The sequence below is a fragment of the Desmodus rotundus genome, chromosome 6 (genome assembly GCF_022682495.2).
Source record: "Desmodus rotundus isolate HL8 chromosome 6, HLdesRot8A.1, whole genome shotgun sequence".
In the NCBI taxonomy this organism is placed as follows: domain Eukaryota; kingdom Metazoa; phylum Chordata; class Mammalia; order Chiroptera; family Phyllostomidae; genus Desmodus; species Desmodus rotundus.
This window is the reverse complement of record NC_071392.1, coordinates 35,717,750-35,735,028: the sequence shown is the minus strand read 5'-3', so window position 1 is coordinate 35,735,028 and position 17,279 is coordinate 35,717,750. Positions and strand designations below refer to the sequence as shown.

The window sequence follows — 17,279 nt, the reverse complement described above, 5'->3', positions numbered from 1 at the left end:
CTAAAAGTAATAAAACTTGATCCTGGGAAAGATGAAGAGATTAGTCAAAATGTCAAAGGCAGCGTGCCTGCTAGGGGATGCTTCTGGCGTGAGCCAGTTCTCTTTGCAAGGGTGGTTGACGGTCAGTGCCACAGTGGGGCTTGGGAAGCAGAAAGGTTACCTGTCCCCAGACTGGGCCACCCACTGGCCTCACATTTGCTGGCCACTCCTTCAGGTTAAAAGACTATTTCCTTCTCGAAACTTCCCTTGGTCCCCACCTTCTTTGAAGTGCAACCATTTATACAATCATTTGGAAAATATTTATAGAAAGTTTATTCTGTGATCAGCAATAATGAAAAAGACAAGCACAGCCTCCTGCATATTTTACAGTCAACAGTATAAGACATAAGACACTAACAAAAAAAAAAAGGGGGCAAGAAAAAAAATCAGTTTTAAAATTGGGTAATGTGACAGAGTGACCGGTTGGCTTCTTGAGGTAGCCTGATGACAACCTTTTCCAAGAGGTGCCATTTCAGATACAGATGACAAGAAAAAGCCAGACATGTAATTAAGAGCAAGAAAACTATTCCGGGCAGTGGCGACAGCTACAGCAAAGGCCTGATGTTGAGAAACAGATACGCTGTTTGAGGACAAAAGGAAAAAAAAAGTGGGGGTGGAGGGTGGGGGAGGTGTGGAATTAGGTGGCCACAGAATGAGCGGCATGGTCCGAGTCACCCCAGGATTTATAAACCAGAGGGAGGAGAGCACAAAGGGAAGCAGTCGGAGGTGTGCAGTTATTTTTAAATGACTTATTTAAAACCACTCTCACTGCTAGACGGAGAATGTGTTGCAGGGAAGCCCCATGGAAACAGGTACCAGGGAGGGGAGGGTGGCTACTACAGTCTCGAAGAGTAAGATAGCACTGGGCTGGCCCGGGGTGGAGGATGCCGAGCTGGAGGTAGCTGGCTGTGGACACAGAGCTGATGGGTCCTGGGGACCGGTTTGGCATGGGAGGAGGGGAAAGAGGGAAGGGGCATAAATGTCAGACTTTTGGTTTAGGTAATTGGCTAGGTGGTAAGACTATTCACTGAGGAAAGGAAAGCTAAACAGGGAAAGGTTAGGGAATCAAGAGTTATGCTTTGGCCACTTGATTTGAAATATCTATTAAATATCCACATGGAGATGTCGAGTAGACAGGTGGATACAAAGAAGCTGCAGGAAGAACACATTAAACAGCCGAAGTGCTCTCCTAAGTTTCCAGTCAACCGAGGTTTGAACTTCACTTCCCCTTGTTTTTGCTTGCCTTATCTAACTTTGACAAAGCTAGAATTAGATGGAGTATATGGAGAAACCCTGCAAAGAATAAGGAAAAGCCTTAACATTTGGAATTATTATCATTATCACTTTCCCTCAGGTATTTATCTGGCACATACTGTGTTAAAATGGCTTCATTGTAGAAGCTTCAGGAAATGACCATTATGCCATCCCACCCCCAAAGATATGCTCTTAGTGGGCTCATGTAAAGAAAATTGAAGCTCATCCTAAAAGTGCTAAGAGGAAAACATCTCCAGGAGAGTTAGCATGCCACATGATGCCACATAACCTTAGGCAGCCACTCTCTTGACCTTACAGATTTTCTCATACACCTAACCAAGTAACCAATGAAAAACAGAGGTTGTAGTTCCCCGGGCGGTGAGCCTGCTGGAAGACTTCAGTGCCCCCAAGTATGGTTAAAGTTCCTCCACTGAATGACACATAATCTTCATCATTGGTTTCTCCTTCATGTCTAAAGAAATTCCTATGAAAAATGTGATTTTATGGAGCAAGAATATTTCCACTATCAGACACGAACACTTTAGCATGAAATTAGCTTGTCTGATTATTCACTGAGAGGTACGCCCTTAAGGAATGGGACAGCTGCCTGGTCATTTTGACCTGCCCTGCGGTCAGGTAGCCAAGAAGAGCAGCTCCTTCTGGGCAGAGCATGTCCAGATGGACAGACCAAGGGATGGAACAGAAATAGCTCTAAAAGGTAATGTAGAATTATCTCTGGTTCTCTTGACTACATAGTTTCATTGCAGGGAGAATGGGGCTCCTCCCTTTTGTTCTCATTCAGAAACCAAAACAAAAAAAGAGCATCAAGGGTGAAATAGACATAACTGAGCTATACCTAGATTTCTTATAAAAACAAAGCCTCCAAAACAACAAGAGCTGTGAATTCTATCTAGGAAAAACTAAGTGCCATAAAAAGAAAGGTTATACATATTATACTCACACTGTTGCTGCCATTAACAAGCATGTCATCCTTTGGGAATATCTTCCTTTCTGGGAACTGTTAGGAAATTGAAGTTAGTACATCGGCCCTCGCTGGAGTTTCCACTGGGGTCATCTCCACTGAATGCCACACTTGAACAACGAGAGTATATCAAACCATTCTCTAAGGCAGTGGAGTTCACAGATGACTCATGGGACTATGTAACAGCCATCCCTGCCCAGACAGAACCAAATTAATTAAGGTATTGAAAATAGTAATTAGTTTAACAATCTTTAAGAAAATTGCAGTGAGCTGTCAATTTTGCACATTGCATTTTAACCAGTTTATATATTACCAAAATTAATTTTAAACCCACAAGTGACTCCTTTCAACAATGATTATGCTTATCAACTCCCTTTAAGAGGCATGATATCAGGGGAGGTTTGTGCCAGGATGCATTTTCATTTGGAGCAGAACATATGTAGGAAGTTGATCTAGGACAGTATTAAATCATTTAGCATTTTCTAAAGCCAAGTTAAAAGGCGTTGTCAACTTCGTTTTAACAAGTGTCTGGTATTACTCATGCCATCACCCATGTCGCCCACTTGTCTGACCCGGAACTCTCTGTCCTGCTTTGTTTTCCAGCCGCTGCAGGCGTGTACGTCCCGACAGTGTGCAATGGGCGGGAAGTGCTCGACTCCACCACCTCCTCTCTGTGATTGTGAATTGCAGTTCAGTTCTCGTGTTTTTAGACTGTTAGATAAAAGTGGTCACGTGCAGCTCCGGAATATGGAAACAGAGCCGAAGAACAACCCTAGTACCTTTTTTTAGAAACAGTACAATAAATTATTTTTGAGGATTGTACAGTATATAGTGATGTGTTAGAACTTTTTAGGCTGATTTTAGTGCTCCTATTGTTAACGATTCCCCAGAACATGGAAAGACCCATTGTTTACAGAGCTGAGCATTGGTGACAAGGTCTGACAGGGTCCGTCTACTAAAAAATACGGTGGCAATATTAGATACCTTTTTTTCCTATAAAGTTTTTGTAGGCTCTTGTTGTAACTAATTTAGGATGAGTTTCTATGTTGTATATTAAAGTTACATTATGTGTAACAGATTGTTTTTCTCAGCACAAAATAAAAAGCATCTGTATTAATGTAAAGCTATGAAGAATAAAACCATCAAGGTTTTTCAGCATGGTGGATAATGAATGATTTGTTCTTTTTGAATCACTTCAGGTAACTTGAATATGCTGGCTTCAGACCATTTCTACTTTTAATGTTGGAAGAAACTATCCAACAGTGCTTTTCTTCACAGCTATGCGTACTTTAAAACAATTCTCACCCGGGGTTATGCTTATTGATTTTAACGAGAGCAGAAAGGGAAGACACAGAGAGAGAGAGAGAGACAGAGAGAAGCATCAGTGTGAGAGAGAAACACCCATCTGTTGCCTCCCATATGTGCCCCGACTGGGGATCAAACCCACAACCTTTTGGTGTACGGGACAATGCTCCCACCTGCTGAGCCACCTAGGCAGTGCTCCATGTACTTTGAACACAAACCGTTGCCCTAGAGAGTTGTGAGCAGATCTGGACTTCTTCACCATCACCAATGATGAGAAATCGACTGATGACACCAAAAACGGCAGGCCATGTCAGTGGTCAGATGACATGACACATTGGTTTCTTTAACCCACATCTTTACAGCAGCCTAGAATTTGTCCAGATAGGGCTCTGGGGCAAGAAGAAGGGAGTTCCTATGTTCTGAATGCCAGAGCAAGTTCAATGGCTCTCATTTCCCCCCACCAAAAACTAGCTTCATTAGTAGGAAGATGACTGGGAAAGCATCCTGTCATCTTATTAAAAAATCACTCTCACCATTCATAGCTGAGGAGGGCAATAAAAATGCAGGACCTATTATTTTCTGATGCTTTTCCAAAGTCAAGGTAACAATGCTTAGGCACACAGGCTTGTCACTAAACTTTAATATTTTACTAAGCTAAAGAGCAAACAGGGAACATGTGGATAAATTAAAACTGGCTTGTTCTCACCAATACTGTCCCTTTTCTCCATGTAGGCCTTTGAGCCACAAATCATTTATTAATGTAGAAAAACGTACTAGAATCTAACTACCCATCAGGTTTTATGCCAGGTGCCATGGATAGAGAGAATGCATTAGCTTCCCAGAGCTGAATGACAACTTACCACAAACTGAGTGGCTTAAAACAGAAGTTTATTCTCTCATAAGTCTGGAGGCCAGAAGTCCAAAACAAAGTATTGGCAGGTCCCATCCTCTCACAAGCTCTAGGGGCGGATCTGTTCCAGGCCCCTTCTAGCTTCTGATGGCTGAGAGCTTCCTTGGCTTGTGGCCACATTACTCCAAACTCTGCCTCCATCTTCACACTGCCTTCTGTGTCTGTCTTCTCCATGTGTCTCTAACAAGGACACCTGTCACTGGGTTTAGAGCCCACCTGGATAGTCCAGGATGATCACATCTCAAGGTCGTAATTATATCTGCAGAGGCCTTTTTTTCAAAATGAAGTAACACTCCCATGTTCTGGGGATAGCATGCTGACTCATCTTTTTGGGGGGGCCACTCTTCAGCCCATGAAAAAGAGAAAAATAAGATGTAGTTCCTGCCTTTAGCATAAAGACTATGAAGTATTCTAGTGAGGGAACTATGACTGAAGAACACAGTGAGGGGAAGGAAGAGGAGAATCAAGGATATGAGAGACTCTCGGGCTAAAAAGCCAGGGCCTAGTGAATCAAGACGTGCTGATACTATTTTCCAAACATCCAGAAATAATGAGCAGGTGCACAAGGAGCCAACAGGACTGGCCTTGAAGGAAATCAGGTGAGGAGTCAGATATTAGAAATTCTCTTTTTCCTTCTGAATGCATTTGAGGCAGCAACTAATCATTCTATCCCAAACTCAGCAGATGCCCAAAGACGACAGTGTTTCACCAGGCCCTGAATTTTCATATTCAAAAAAGAGCCTGGATGTTCAGGAGTGAGTGGGGGAACTGGGTAATAGATTTGACAGAACTAGATGGCAAAGGAGAACTCTGCTGTCGCTGAAATGGGCAGCGGTGCCGGACCAGCGTGCTCAGAATGAGCATCTACTGAAGATACAGGCTGACGCAAGCTGGTGGGAGAGAAAATACAGTCAGCCCACCGATGGGATATGGCAGTCCGAGGAAGGCAGTATCAGATGGGTTGTTCGGAGACACAGCTGATGCCTAACACCATCAAATTGATCATGGGTCTTTTTAAACAAGACAGCCAGGCTGTGGGTGAATCCTAAGAAAACTGTTTTTGATAGCTGCATTTTGATCTATGACCACTATACTTGTATTTTGCTGAAAATGCATTAACTGACGGCTCTCGTCATCTTCTCCTTCCCTGCCACAAGCTTTGTTTCCAATTTGCGAGTGCATCATCCAACAAGTGATCCCTAGAAATAGTCTTTTAAAAAATATTCAGAGTATGTATGGAAAATAGATGCTATGAAATCTTTTTTACATAAGCCATTTCCAACAAATAGGTTTGGGATTGATTTTTTTTTACCACTAATATTTCATACTTCTAGAATATAAAACTGGTCCATCTTTGCAAAAACTTCCCAAATTTAAGGAACTCAAGCAGAATGATACATAACACTCATTAAAAAATATATCAGAATCTAGCGATATGGTAGATTATCATTGATTTTCTAAGTATTTACATTTTATGAAGTGCTCTGTTCAAATATCAATAGATTTTCTTGCCCACTCAGGTTTAGGGTAAAATAAAAAGCTCCCCTTTTCAAGCTGACCACACAGATGACAGATTGAGAGAGTGGCTAAGAGAGGAGGTAATTCAGGCAGTGTCCCTTTTGAGCCTTCAACTTCACACTTTCTCTTGGGTGCCCCCTCTCCTCACTCATCCGCCCTGATAGCTTTGGGTCTCAGAGCTCATCCGCAAAGGGCTGTAAGCCACAGTAGCCAAGAACAGTGAGCCGCCAGGAAGATGCAGGAAGATGGAAAACGGCGCAGATTACAACCACTACAGCTCGAATAACCAAGGCCCAAGCCCATGAATAAGGCAATTATCACTCCCGTTCTGTGACAGAAAATTTAGATTTACATAATTCCCACTGGCTTAACTCATTTATTTAACCCAAGCAATGGTAATCAGAAATCAGCCACTTGAGAAAAAGGAAAGCTTGCCCTCCTCCAAACCAAACTGACCAATATCTACAAGGTATGTGAGGTGACAAAACAAAAAAAATGAGTCAGTTGTTGAGATTTTTTTTTTAAGTTTATTCCCATTGGGACTTTTTCTTTAGGATCACCTGAATTTATAATTTGGGCCTGTAAACCTGAGAAAATATTCATGGTTACCATAAAATAAATGTGAGGGTATTTTATGTCCTCTGAAGATCTACTCCACATATCTTTTATGTACAAAGGTAAATATGAACAACACACTGGTTTCACACTTGCCAATGAAATCATCTACCCACCCTAACTCCCAGGAAATTTACTTTCATGATGAAGAGAGAAACAATCCGCACCTTAGCCTCCCATTAGGAATGACCATGAGCCACAGGAAGTAGTTTACTGATAGAGGTCAATGGGCAGTTGAGCATATTGATGTTGAAAACTGTTGTCAATCAGGACCCACCAGCTGGAAACCTGGAGACCACAGTTAGTAAATGACTGGACCCAAGCAATTCTTCCATTAGCCATTTAAACCACCTTTTCTCCATGGGAAGAAAAGAATGACAGAAGTCTACACAAAAATACTACGAAACATTTTTAATCCTGGAAAGAAATTGATTACCAGTAACCAAAGAGGGGGAAAGTCAACAAGAATAAAATTCAGTCTTTTAAATCAAGTGAACACATATCAAATTGCTTAGCATTGTTAAACAGCATGATATAATTTATCCATAGAAGTTATGGTCTCATCCAGTGAAAAACTGATTTAAATATATTTTGACAGAGTGCTAAGAGATATTATAGGTGACAGTCGACTGACTTAATAAAGTTATTTAAGGCCTCAAAACTGTGCCTTTAAGAAAAACAATGAATAACTTATTCTACCACTTAGGGGAGAAAAGAAACAGCAAATGTCAATTAAAAGTCATAGACACATGATTAATTTATTTATGCCTTTCAGCATCCCACCGAACTCTGCAAAGACAAGACCTACAACTAAAGTGAGCTTTGTAGCCAGGATTGGTCTGAACATTTTACTCATAACATTCTGTCTGTCATACCTCTTTAGTGCTCGGAATAAAGTGACAACCACTGGGATCCAGGGGAAAAAGGCAGCTCCCTTCCAAAGATGGGACTGAGCTGACAAAATCTATTTAATATCTAAAATTAGAAATAAATCAATTCTTCAATACCAACTACATTTTCAGAGAGTTCATTAAAATTTAAGGCATTTTGACATGTCAGAAATTTTAGTCCTGTGACAAGGAGAAGAAAAGAAGCTACCTGGGAGCAAATCCCAATTATCTCTATGGCTTGGGACATGCATGTTGAGCACAGACGTAGCTGAAGAGAGAGGGACAGGTGACTGTGCAGAAACTTCCTGACTCTGCCCAGCTGTACAACTTCGCCAGGGATCTTCTATTTAAAAGGGAGCATTTCAAATGTATTTTCATTCTTCTGTTTAAACCTTGAAAGGCTCATCAGCTCATTAGCAAGATAAAAATGAGCAATGCCAAAATAATTTCTTCTTTATAATACGATTTTCAAAATTAAACATGAAACAGGTTCATAATAAGTGATGCCCTCCCTGAATGTCGCAAGCAACAATAAACTAATGGCGATATGCTCAGGAATCCAACAGCAGAGATGTACACATAACAAGCATCCATTCGACAATAACAGCACCATCCAGGGTTTTACCCACCAGCCAGATAAACGCAATTATTTATTTGTCTCCAAGTTTCCACAAAAATAAAGACATAACCGGGTAAATCGAAAGTTAACAAATCATACTTCACCTAAAGATATGGGCCAAAACATTCACCAAACCCTGTGCCCTGCTCCCCTCAGCCAGCCACCAGTCTTTTTAAAAAGGTAGATTAAGGTCGATAAAGGTTACTATTAATTGGAAGGAAACCAGAGCACCTTAGATCATCAATGGCCAGGAAACTCCCCTCTTTCTCAGTTCTAAAACGATTAGGGTTTACACAACGTTGGTCAAATCCAACTTCATTCAAACTTCTTCTAACAAATAATATTTAAGATGTGCTAACACTAGTAATTTGTCATAGGGAAGATTGTAATCATCTGGATCACTTTTGAATAAGAACAGCAACACTTATTTTATAACTGCTTATGGTATAACCACATTCTTCTTAGGAATACAATTATAAGCAATTTTCCACAAGTGAATTCCTGCCTTATTGACTTAAAAGAGAAAGACTTCTAGGGAAGCCATAATCCTCTAAGTCTGGAAGCAGAACAATAACCATGTAACCTTTGATGCTTGACATCGGGCAAATATCCCACTGCCTTTTCCTGGAGACCACAGAATTACTCCAGTACATTCGTACAGTCACCTGTACATGTATACAAGTCACCCCACTTTCTTCCTCGTGATTTGGCAAGGTCATTTGATAAACAAGCTCTCCCACTCACTTTAAGTCATGCTTCAAGCATCACATAAACTGTTTTAAACCATTTGACCTCGATGATAGTGTCACTTGATTGTACTAATGGAAAGTCAAGGTTTCTCCTTCCTTTTTTTTTTTTTTTAAAGATTCCTTCAATGCTTCTAGTCAAGTTTGTCTTCCCAGTTCCAACAAGAATGGAACTTCAAAGGCGATGATAAGTTTAGATAACTCGAGCGCATGCTGACTCTTCCTAAAAAATTACCGCTTACTTAGGCTTCTGAAATCTATGGAAAAATGAAAGATTTATTGCCTTTTTGGTTCACCATTTTTTATTTTTTTAAAAAGGTGTTTTAAGGTCTTGTCAGGAAAATAAGTAATGGGAAAAAATAACTATACCTTTAAAAAGTTTTCAAATCTTCCCCAAAATATAAACCCAAAAATGACAAAGATGGGATCACATTGCATATGCTGACAGCTGCCCTCCAAAGCACACTTTTTGTGTAGAATTTTAAAGAATGAAAGTTGCCCATTAATTATATGGCATGCATCAACAGTGCACTGGTGGGCTTGACCTTGGTTTTCAGTTATGTGTATATACAGAAAAATCTCTTCCTGAGTTGAGCTTCATCTTCGTTTGAGACCCAAACCATTTGCTTTCCTATTTTTGGCAAGATACTCGACCATGGGATAAGGCAGTCCAACATTTCAACCTCCTTCCCTTTTCGGCAGTGTGGCCCCCCTCCGTAACATCACCAACGTGCCGGGTTCAAGGACGGGCTCTAGGCTATGGACCTGCGAAACTAGAGAGCGGGTTTCTTTGTTCATTACTCTGAAGGCTACAGCACAGTCTTTTCATATATTTGGAGATCTTGAGGATTTCAGTTGAACAGATTCAAAATGGTCTTCTTTTTCCTATAAAGGAAAAACATTAAAACAAAATCAACTCACTAAAATTCCAGTAAGATTTCAGGATCTTACGTGTCCAGAAGGAAAGTTCTGGCAGTCATTTTAATCCATGTGCCTGCCACTTGTAATTAGGATTTTACATTTAAATAAGGGTGTCAGATATAAAACAGAGAGTATGCCTACCCTGAAGGGTGCTTTTGATATCCAAGAGATAAGACAGAAAATCCAAAATAGAAGTAAACACATGATTGCAATAGATACCAAAAGACGTAGCTGTGATTCTTGCAAAGAAACCACTGAGACCTTCCTAAGGGGACGCCTGACCTGAGTGCTGAACTAGATGACCTTGCCGTGCAACTTGTGGACAAAACAGAACTGACAGAAATGAAATATTCTCAAAATGACATAGGCTAAATAATGAGAGACAGGACAGTAGAAATAAACAAGGCAAATACTAATAGGATATAAGATCATTTGTATTAGATTAGAAAAATCTTTCGGGTACACATATGCCAAAGATGTTAAAAACAAGTCTTCTTAGATAATAAACCAAAATTTAACTCAAATATATCTCTACTGGTGTTTGTTATATGGTACATTCAAAATGTGACCTGTGATACTGACATTTGCAACAACATGGGTAGATGTTGAGAATATCGCACTAAGTGAAATGTCAGACAGAAAAAGTCAAGAACCATGATTTTACTCATATGTGGGAAATAAAACTGAAAGCAACAAATGAACAAACAGGACAAACAAAAACTCATAGATACAGACAACAGTACAGCGGTTACCAGAGGGAAAGGAGGTTGGGGGTGGGGCGTGGTTAGTGAAGGGTAGAGGGCGTCAAATAAATGGTGACTGAAAGAGAATTGGCTTTGGGTGGTGAACACACAGTGCAATATACAGATGATGTATTCCAGAATTATACACTTGAAACCTATATAATTTTATTAACCAATGTCACCCCAATAAATTTAATAGAAAATGATTTTTAAATGTAGCCTATTTAAGTAAATTATTCTTTAATGGCAAGAAAGAAATGAGGTGCAATTTCTCCCAATGTTTTTACTGTTTAAGTTAGAAAAAGCTTTCTCAAGGTAGCTGGAATGAGAAGGCGGGACTGTGCTACCAAAAGGAACAAAGATGATGAGAACTAGAATTATTTTTAAAACAGAGGAGAGAGGAGACAGACCAGCCCTAGGTGCGACTGGATGTGTTCTAAAGTAGAGAAGTAAAATGAGAAAGCAACAGGAAGTTGACATCGAGTATCTGTCAAGAATAAGAAAGTTGCTTTTGTGTTTTCTCACATTTGAGTTGAGAATTCCAAGGCTTCAGTCAAGCTTTGAGGCGACAGAGACAGGATCATAGAAAAACATCACAGTGTGAACACCAGCACACCGCCTTTCCCAGCCTTTGCTCTGCGTGATGCCAAGTCCCCGGGAACACAGAGTGCGCATCTCAGCCCTCCGACTCCCTGGCTCTGGGAGACTTGCCTGAAGTCTCGTGTTTAGCAGACTTACTTTTTTGGGGAATAACCATTGATAATTCAAATATTTACTAAGCACCCACTGTGTTATGTAGGAACGGGACTAGACTCTAGGGATATGAAATGTCTGCCCTCAAGGAGCTCAAAGGACATCACAGGAAAGAGCTTTAGGTACCTCTACAAACTAGAAAGGAAATCTGAGGGTTTTTGTGGCTTTTCCTTGTGAAGATTTGACTCACATGTTCTCAGGGGAGGGGAGGTAGAGACCTGCTGATTAGTTTCAAGGTAATATTTAAAGCAAACATTGAAAACCCTTTAAAAAATCATGTTAGCTTCATAGGGGCTGTAGTTGCTGTGTCTTCTGTGTTTACAGGGGATTCTGCTCCTATCACTGATGTGGTGGGACATGTGTGTGTGTGTGTGTGTGTGTGTGTGTGTAGTTAGCACTGCTAATTGACTGAGACTTCCTGATGGCAGGAATTGTATCTCATTTATTTTTAATTCCTAAAACGTGACCCAAGGCCTAGCACGTGGTAGACTGTCACTGAACAGTTATGACAATGTATGAAACATCGCTTGTAGAAGGAAAAACACTGGATTGGAACTTGGAAAATGGGGTTTCTAATTCCTATGCAACTCTCTCAGACAAATAAGTGAGCCTGTCTAGGTCTCAGTTTGCTCATGAATTAAATAAAGATGCCATACAAAACATATTTTTAAGTGCTAAATTCAAGAATCTACTGAAAATTCCACTTCTCCCTATAGCTCCCCTTTACCTTGCCACTACACACCTTATGGTCCTCCGTGTTCCAGGAGGCCCACTCAGTGCTCTCGCTGTACTGGAGGATTGTGTGTGTGTGTGTGTGTGTGTGTGTGTGATGTGTTCTCCACCATAAACTAGGTCATCTCTGAGATAAGAAACTGTGTAATTTGACACACCACCAAGACCTAGTGGAGTGTCTTCACACAACATCCCATAAGTGACTTTGACATAAACAAATAAAAGAAATTTTTTTTTAATTTTAATTACTAGGAAACATCAAGAAAAGCAAATCTATAAATAAAACCCAACAAGTCCAAACATTGGTAGGAAAACACCAGTTAAGGCATGGCCTTCAGAACATGAATAAAGATACATAAGATAAAGCAAAATTTATATGACACAGAAGTTAAGACAATTAGAAACATTTTTGTTCCATGGAACCATGCATGCTCTCAAAAGGAACAAAGATGAAGAGAACTAGAATTATCTTTTAAAACAAAGGAGAGAGGAGGCAGACCAGCCATACGTGCAACTGGATGTGTTCTAAAGTAGAGAAGTAAAATTGCAAAATGAGTAAAATGAGAAAGCAAAAATCTTTAAATGGGACACACAGGAAGACTTGTGCAATGATATTCAGTATATACTTATTCGTAGCTAAACACTGGAAACAGCATAAGTCTCCATCAACAGGAGAACAGACAAACAAGTTGTGGCAAATCCATAACATAGAATTCTACTCCAGAAGAGAATCTACTACAGATGAACACAAGGTGAATGAATCTCAGAAACATTTTTCTGAGAGAAAGAAAACTTACAGAGAAAACGACACTGTGGGATTACAATGATATGCAGTATAGGACAGGTGAAACTACTCTATAGTTTTAAAAGAACATCACAGTAGTTCCCAGGGGGATGAGGATGGGGACTGACTGCATGCAAAGGTCATGAGTTTATTTTCAATGGTGAAACTAATGTTCTAGATCTTAATAGGATTTGGGATTACACAGGTTTATGTATTTCTCCAAATTCATCAATGTACTTGTGATGCATGCGTTTCACTCTAGGTAAACATTTTACCTTAAAAATAAAGATATTTAATTCTCTCATCAATTATATGTATACTGAAGTGCTTAGGGGTAAAATGTATTAAAGTCTGCAACTTACTGTGAAATGAATAAAAAAGATGTATTCAAAAGTAGATAGGGGAATGGTGATATTAGAAATAAATAATAAAGCAAACATAGTAAAATTTAGGTGGTAGGTATATGGCTATACCACTGTGTAATTTTTTCCTCCTTTCCACACTATTTACATTTTTCATTAAAATGATTTTAATTATTATATCAACTGAAATCGCCATTCAAAACAAAACATGGTACAATATACTGAACCTTCTGAAAGAGAAAAACTTCATCCTACATCCTGTTTCCTGTGATTCTAAGAACCCTTTCAAGTTTCCAATTCTCTCGCTATAAAATAACATAGGAGGTACTGCCATATGAGGAAACACTTAAAGGTTATGTGACACTTAATCCACACTCTCCCCTGAATAGTTCCCACTTATTCTTTCAGATCCAGTTTAGATGTCACTTTCTCTTAAAAATCTTCCCTGGCACCTGAATGCTTCTGTCAGGCTAAGACAGTGCCCCTGCAAACAGGAAACCATGAGAGATCAGACTAGGTGAGAAGTCTAAGCAAACTGGTGATGGGAGGTAATTCTCAATGGGTCTTCTGTTTCCGCATGTGTTGTGAGGACTGATTGTCCTTTTTCCTGGATAATCATCTCAAAGATGTTTACAGAACAAAAGAGCCTTGGAAGGCACAGATAATGTCTTCTACCAGAACAGAGGAAAAGTTTGCCTACAGTCCTGAAAGTTAAATATAGGGTCTCCCCCTGGGAAGCAAATGGCAGACATGCTAACTGCCTTTTATAAAAGATTCAGGTTCCCCAAGCTAAGGGCCCTTCTTCTGTCCTGTAACGCACTGTGTGTACAAAAACCAAAGCAAACAAAGCCATTTGATTACTGCTATTGTTCTGAGTAATAACCGTATTTTGTCTCTGAGGACCCAGGAGACCCACCCCTTCAAAAGTGTCCATGAAACTAGGGCAAGTTCATCTGTTGGCCAGTAAGTAGAATGGAACTTTATAACTTTCACAGTTCTTCACTGTTTTGCGGATGAGGATGGGAAATTGTCAGAGAGGTGTCTTTCTGGAAGAGGAAGGATGACAGCCCCACACACTGGTTACCAGGATTTGAGGGACGTCCATGAGAATTGGTAGCAAACATGTTGACAAAAATACATGGTCAACAAGGTAATAAAATGGTCCTCTATTGCTTGGAAGTGAAGAAGAACTGGAAGGTAGTTGTAGACTGAGTATGAAAAGTGGGTTTAAAGAGTTCACAGGTCAGCTGCCTAAATTGTGACCTGGGCGTTGTTAATTCTCCTGTGGTCTGGGGGACTTCCTCATCAAGTAGGCCATCAGCTTCAGGCGTGCCCCACGGGAACCACTAATACTCAAATCCAGGTAGGAAAAGGTCTCACCCCCTCTTTGACAACAGTTACGGAGACAAGCACCTAAAATGAGCACTAAAACAAAAATGAAGTCCACTTATGGGTAGAAGCGAGGTGAATTTTTAGAATTTTTGCCCGCTTCCCTTCGGAGGTTATTGTGGCAGGACTCCTAGGTAAGAATGGCAACAGCTGGGCTGTCTCAAGGCTCAACACCTCTTGCAATCTATCAGGCCAACTTTAGATCCATTCAAACATGGCAGTGAAAGACCTCAGAAAAAATGAGAAATAAAGTAAAAGGCCTCAGAGATTTTATATTGGGTCCTGACTGCAATAACAGAGATTTGGCTTTCTCTGGGAAATTTTTCTGAGACTAATTTCCACAGGAAAACTTAATCGGCAATGGCAAGTATTTGACCTCTTACTGCCTCAGACTGGGTTTACAAGGTGGAAGGTCACTGGAGAATGAGAAACTGACCTGAGGGAATCTTAATAGATTGGTATGATCAGCCATGCCCTGGAAATTTGCCCTGCTCTTTATTTTAAAACCGGGCATTAACTGAGATGCTATGACACTGGAACAAGAAATAAGGCAGATTCCTTTAAGGAAAAAAAAAAAGACTACAATATGCAAGCCAAGCCCAAATCAACAAAAAGATGCAAATTCAACAAATGGGGTTTAAGCAAGGTTTGCAGTGGGGAAGGGAAGGTAATGTGACCTAGTGCAAGGGGTTCTACACGCCCTCTCAAGATGCTGTTGTTGCTGCTTCTACATCTGAATATATAGTAGGAATTGGAGATATATGTGTGTACTTCCTAATCTCATAAAAGCCAGAGGAGACTCCCTTGATCAAGAGCAACCACACGTACAGAAAGGCCAGTAGGATACCCCAGGGGTCCTAACTCCTCTGCCATTTGCAACAAATCTGTGAGTCAGGATTATACAGTCAGTCCTTCCATGAGGTGGACAAATACCACTTGTGATGCCCCAAATTGTCACTATATAAATGATGTCTTGTTGGTGTCAAGTCAGAAGCCTGTCTCAACACTCTTGCTTGTGTTATCAGACTTCTGCCAGCAGAGATGGCTGGTCAACCCCCACAAAATCCAGGGAGCTGCTAACTAACTTTCTTGAGACTATGTGGGCAGATCCACAGTGCTAAATCTAGCCAGCAGTCAAAGAAAAGTAAACAGCACTTCACTGGGCTCTTTGCAACTGGAGACAGTAGGGCTTCACTTGAGTATTCTCCTTGCTCTTTTGTATCAGCTAACCCACAACATGATATCTTTTGAGTTGGGCCCAGACTAACAGGCTATGTTAAGAGCTGTCCAGCAAGCGGAGTTATGCCCTCTACTTTAGTGGCCTTATAATTCTAACAACCACTTTGTGATACAATTCACTATGATTAATGAGTTTTCCCATTAGAGACTTTGGCAACAGGAAGCAGCCTTCACCCAGAGGTGTCCTTTGGGGTTTTAGACTTGTCACCTCTTTGACATGGCTACTCTTTAAAAAAACTGCTACTCGCTTATTAATGAGCTCCTGTCAAAACTGAATGCCATTTTCATGCATGCCTTGTGACTACAGCCTGACGGTCCCATTCATGGTGAGTCAACAGGTCAGAAGGGCACGATAAGCTTCACTTGTCAAATCTAAGTGGTATATTGAGTAATACAGGTGGTCTGGCCCCTGCAGCATCTTAGCCTCACATGAAGATATGGCAGCACACCCTTTGGAGGACTCTTTATCCCCTATCTCACCAACCCAAACAAAGTCACTAGCTCCATGGAGCCCTGAATTTACTGATGTTCTACTGTATGCCTGGGCCTGGATCACTGATGGTTTGGTTGAGCTGAAACACAGTGGTGCCCACTGGCTGCTGTGGCTTTCCAGTCTCGGTATAGGTACGCACAATTGAAAACCTACACAATTGCTCAGCTCCACGGGCAGAACCCAAAGCCATTCTCATAGCTATGGTCAATATATATCTTGATAAGGCTTGTTATACTTTTACTGACTTAAGCTATTATAAGTCAATAAATTGTTTGGTCTGACATTTGGGAAGCTATAGACCAGCGTATTAGTCACACTTCTTTGGGAGAGCAAACCCTGGAAACAAATCTTAGGTGCTGATCAAATCACCTGGATGGCTCATATGGATGCCCATCCTCTGAAAATACCAAACAGAATTAAGCATCTGATAGAGACTTCATCAGACGGCCTGCACCAGATGGCCTGCCACTAACACTGCATGGACCCGCCATCCTGCCCAACATAGTGATGAGCCTGCCGTCACAGACTGAGCACTAAGAACTCTATTTTTCCGATGCAGAGGTTACTAGACTTGGGATTCATGTCAAAAGTTGACTAGTCTTTCTTGGCAGATGGATTACATTAGACCTTGGTCCACCTCTCAGGGTTATAGGGGTGCCTCACCACCAGTGACAAACCTGCTTAATGTTTGTGGCTTTATAGACCACTTGAAGTCTGACAATGGTGTCCCTTTATCACAAAAGCTACCCAGCAATGGGCTGAGAGAAGGAGTATTTGGTGGGCCTTCCACACGTCTCACCATCCAAAGCCATATAGTGCTACTGAGCATTGGAATGGCCTCCTCAAAAACTGACCCAAAAAAGATTTCTGACTCCATCTCCCCCACCTCTTCCTAGTCCACACATCTTAGTAATAAGGCAGTTTGGTCATTAAATATAGCTGTCCCAGAAAGGGATCATCTCCTCTTAGCTACTCCATGGAAAGG

General features: G+C 40.8%; 2 protein-coding genes across 3 annotated transcripts in view; one reads left to right on the top strand and one right to left on the bottom strand.

The window, feature by feature from the left end:
• Positions 1-3,360, top strand: part of GRM3 (glutamate metabotropic receptor 3) — an 86,328-nt gene extending 82,968 nt beyond the window's left edge. The window contains exon 6 of the mRNA XM_045192741.2: positions 2,879-3,360. Within this exon, the coding sequence (XP_045048676.1) occupies positions 2,879-2,952 (74 nt within the window). The 3' untranslated portion in view covers positions 2,953-3,360. The remainder of the gene's footprint in view (positions 1-2,878) is intronic.
• A 3,659-nt stretch (positions 3,361-7,019) lies between these two features.
• ELAPOR2 (endosome-lysosome associated apoptosis and autophagy regulator family member 2) overlaps positions 7,020-17,279 on the bottom strand; it is a 172,623-nt gene continuing 162,363 nt past the window's right edge. For both annotated transcript variants that reach the window (XM_024557609.3, XM_053927017.1), the window contains one exon: positions 7,020-9,763. In XM_024557609.3, coding sequence (XP_024413377.2) covers positions 9,704-9,763 — 60 coding nt within the window. In that variant the 3' untranslated portion in view covers positions 7,020-9,703. The remainder of the gene's footprint in view (positions 9,764-17,279) is intronic.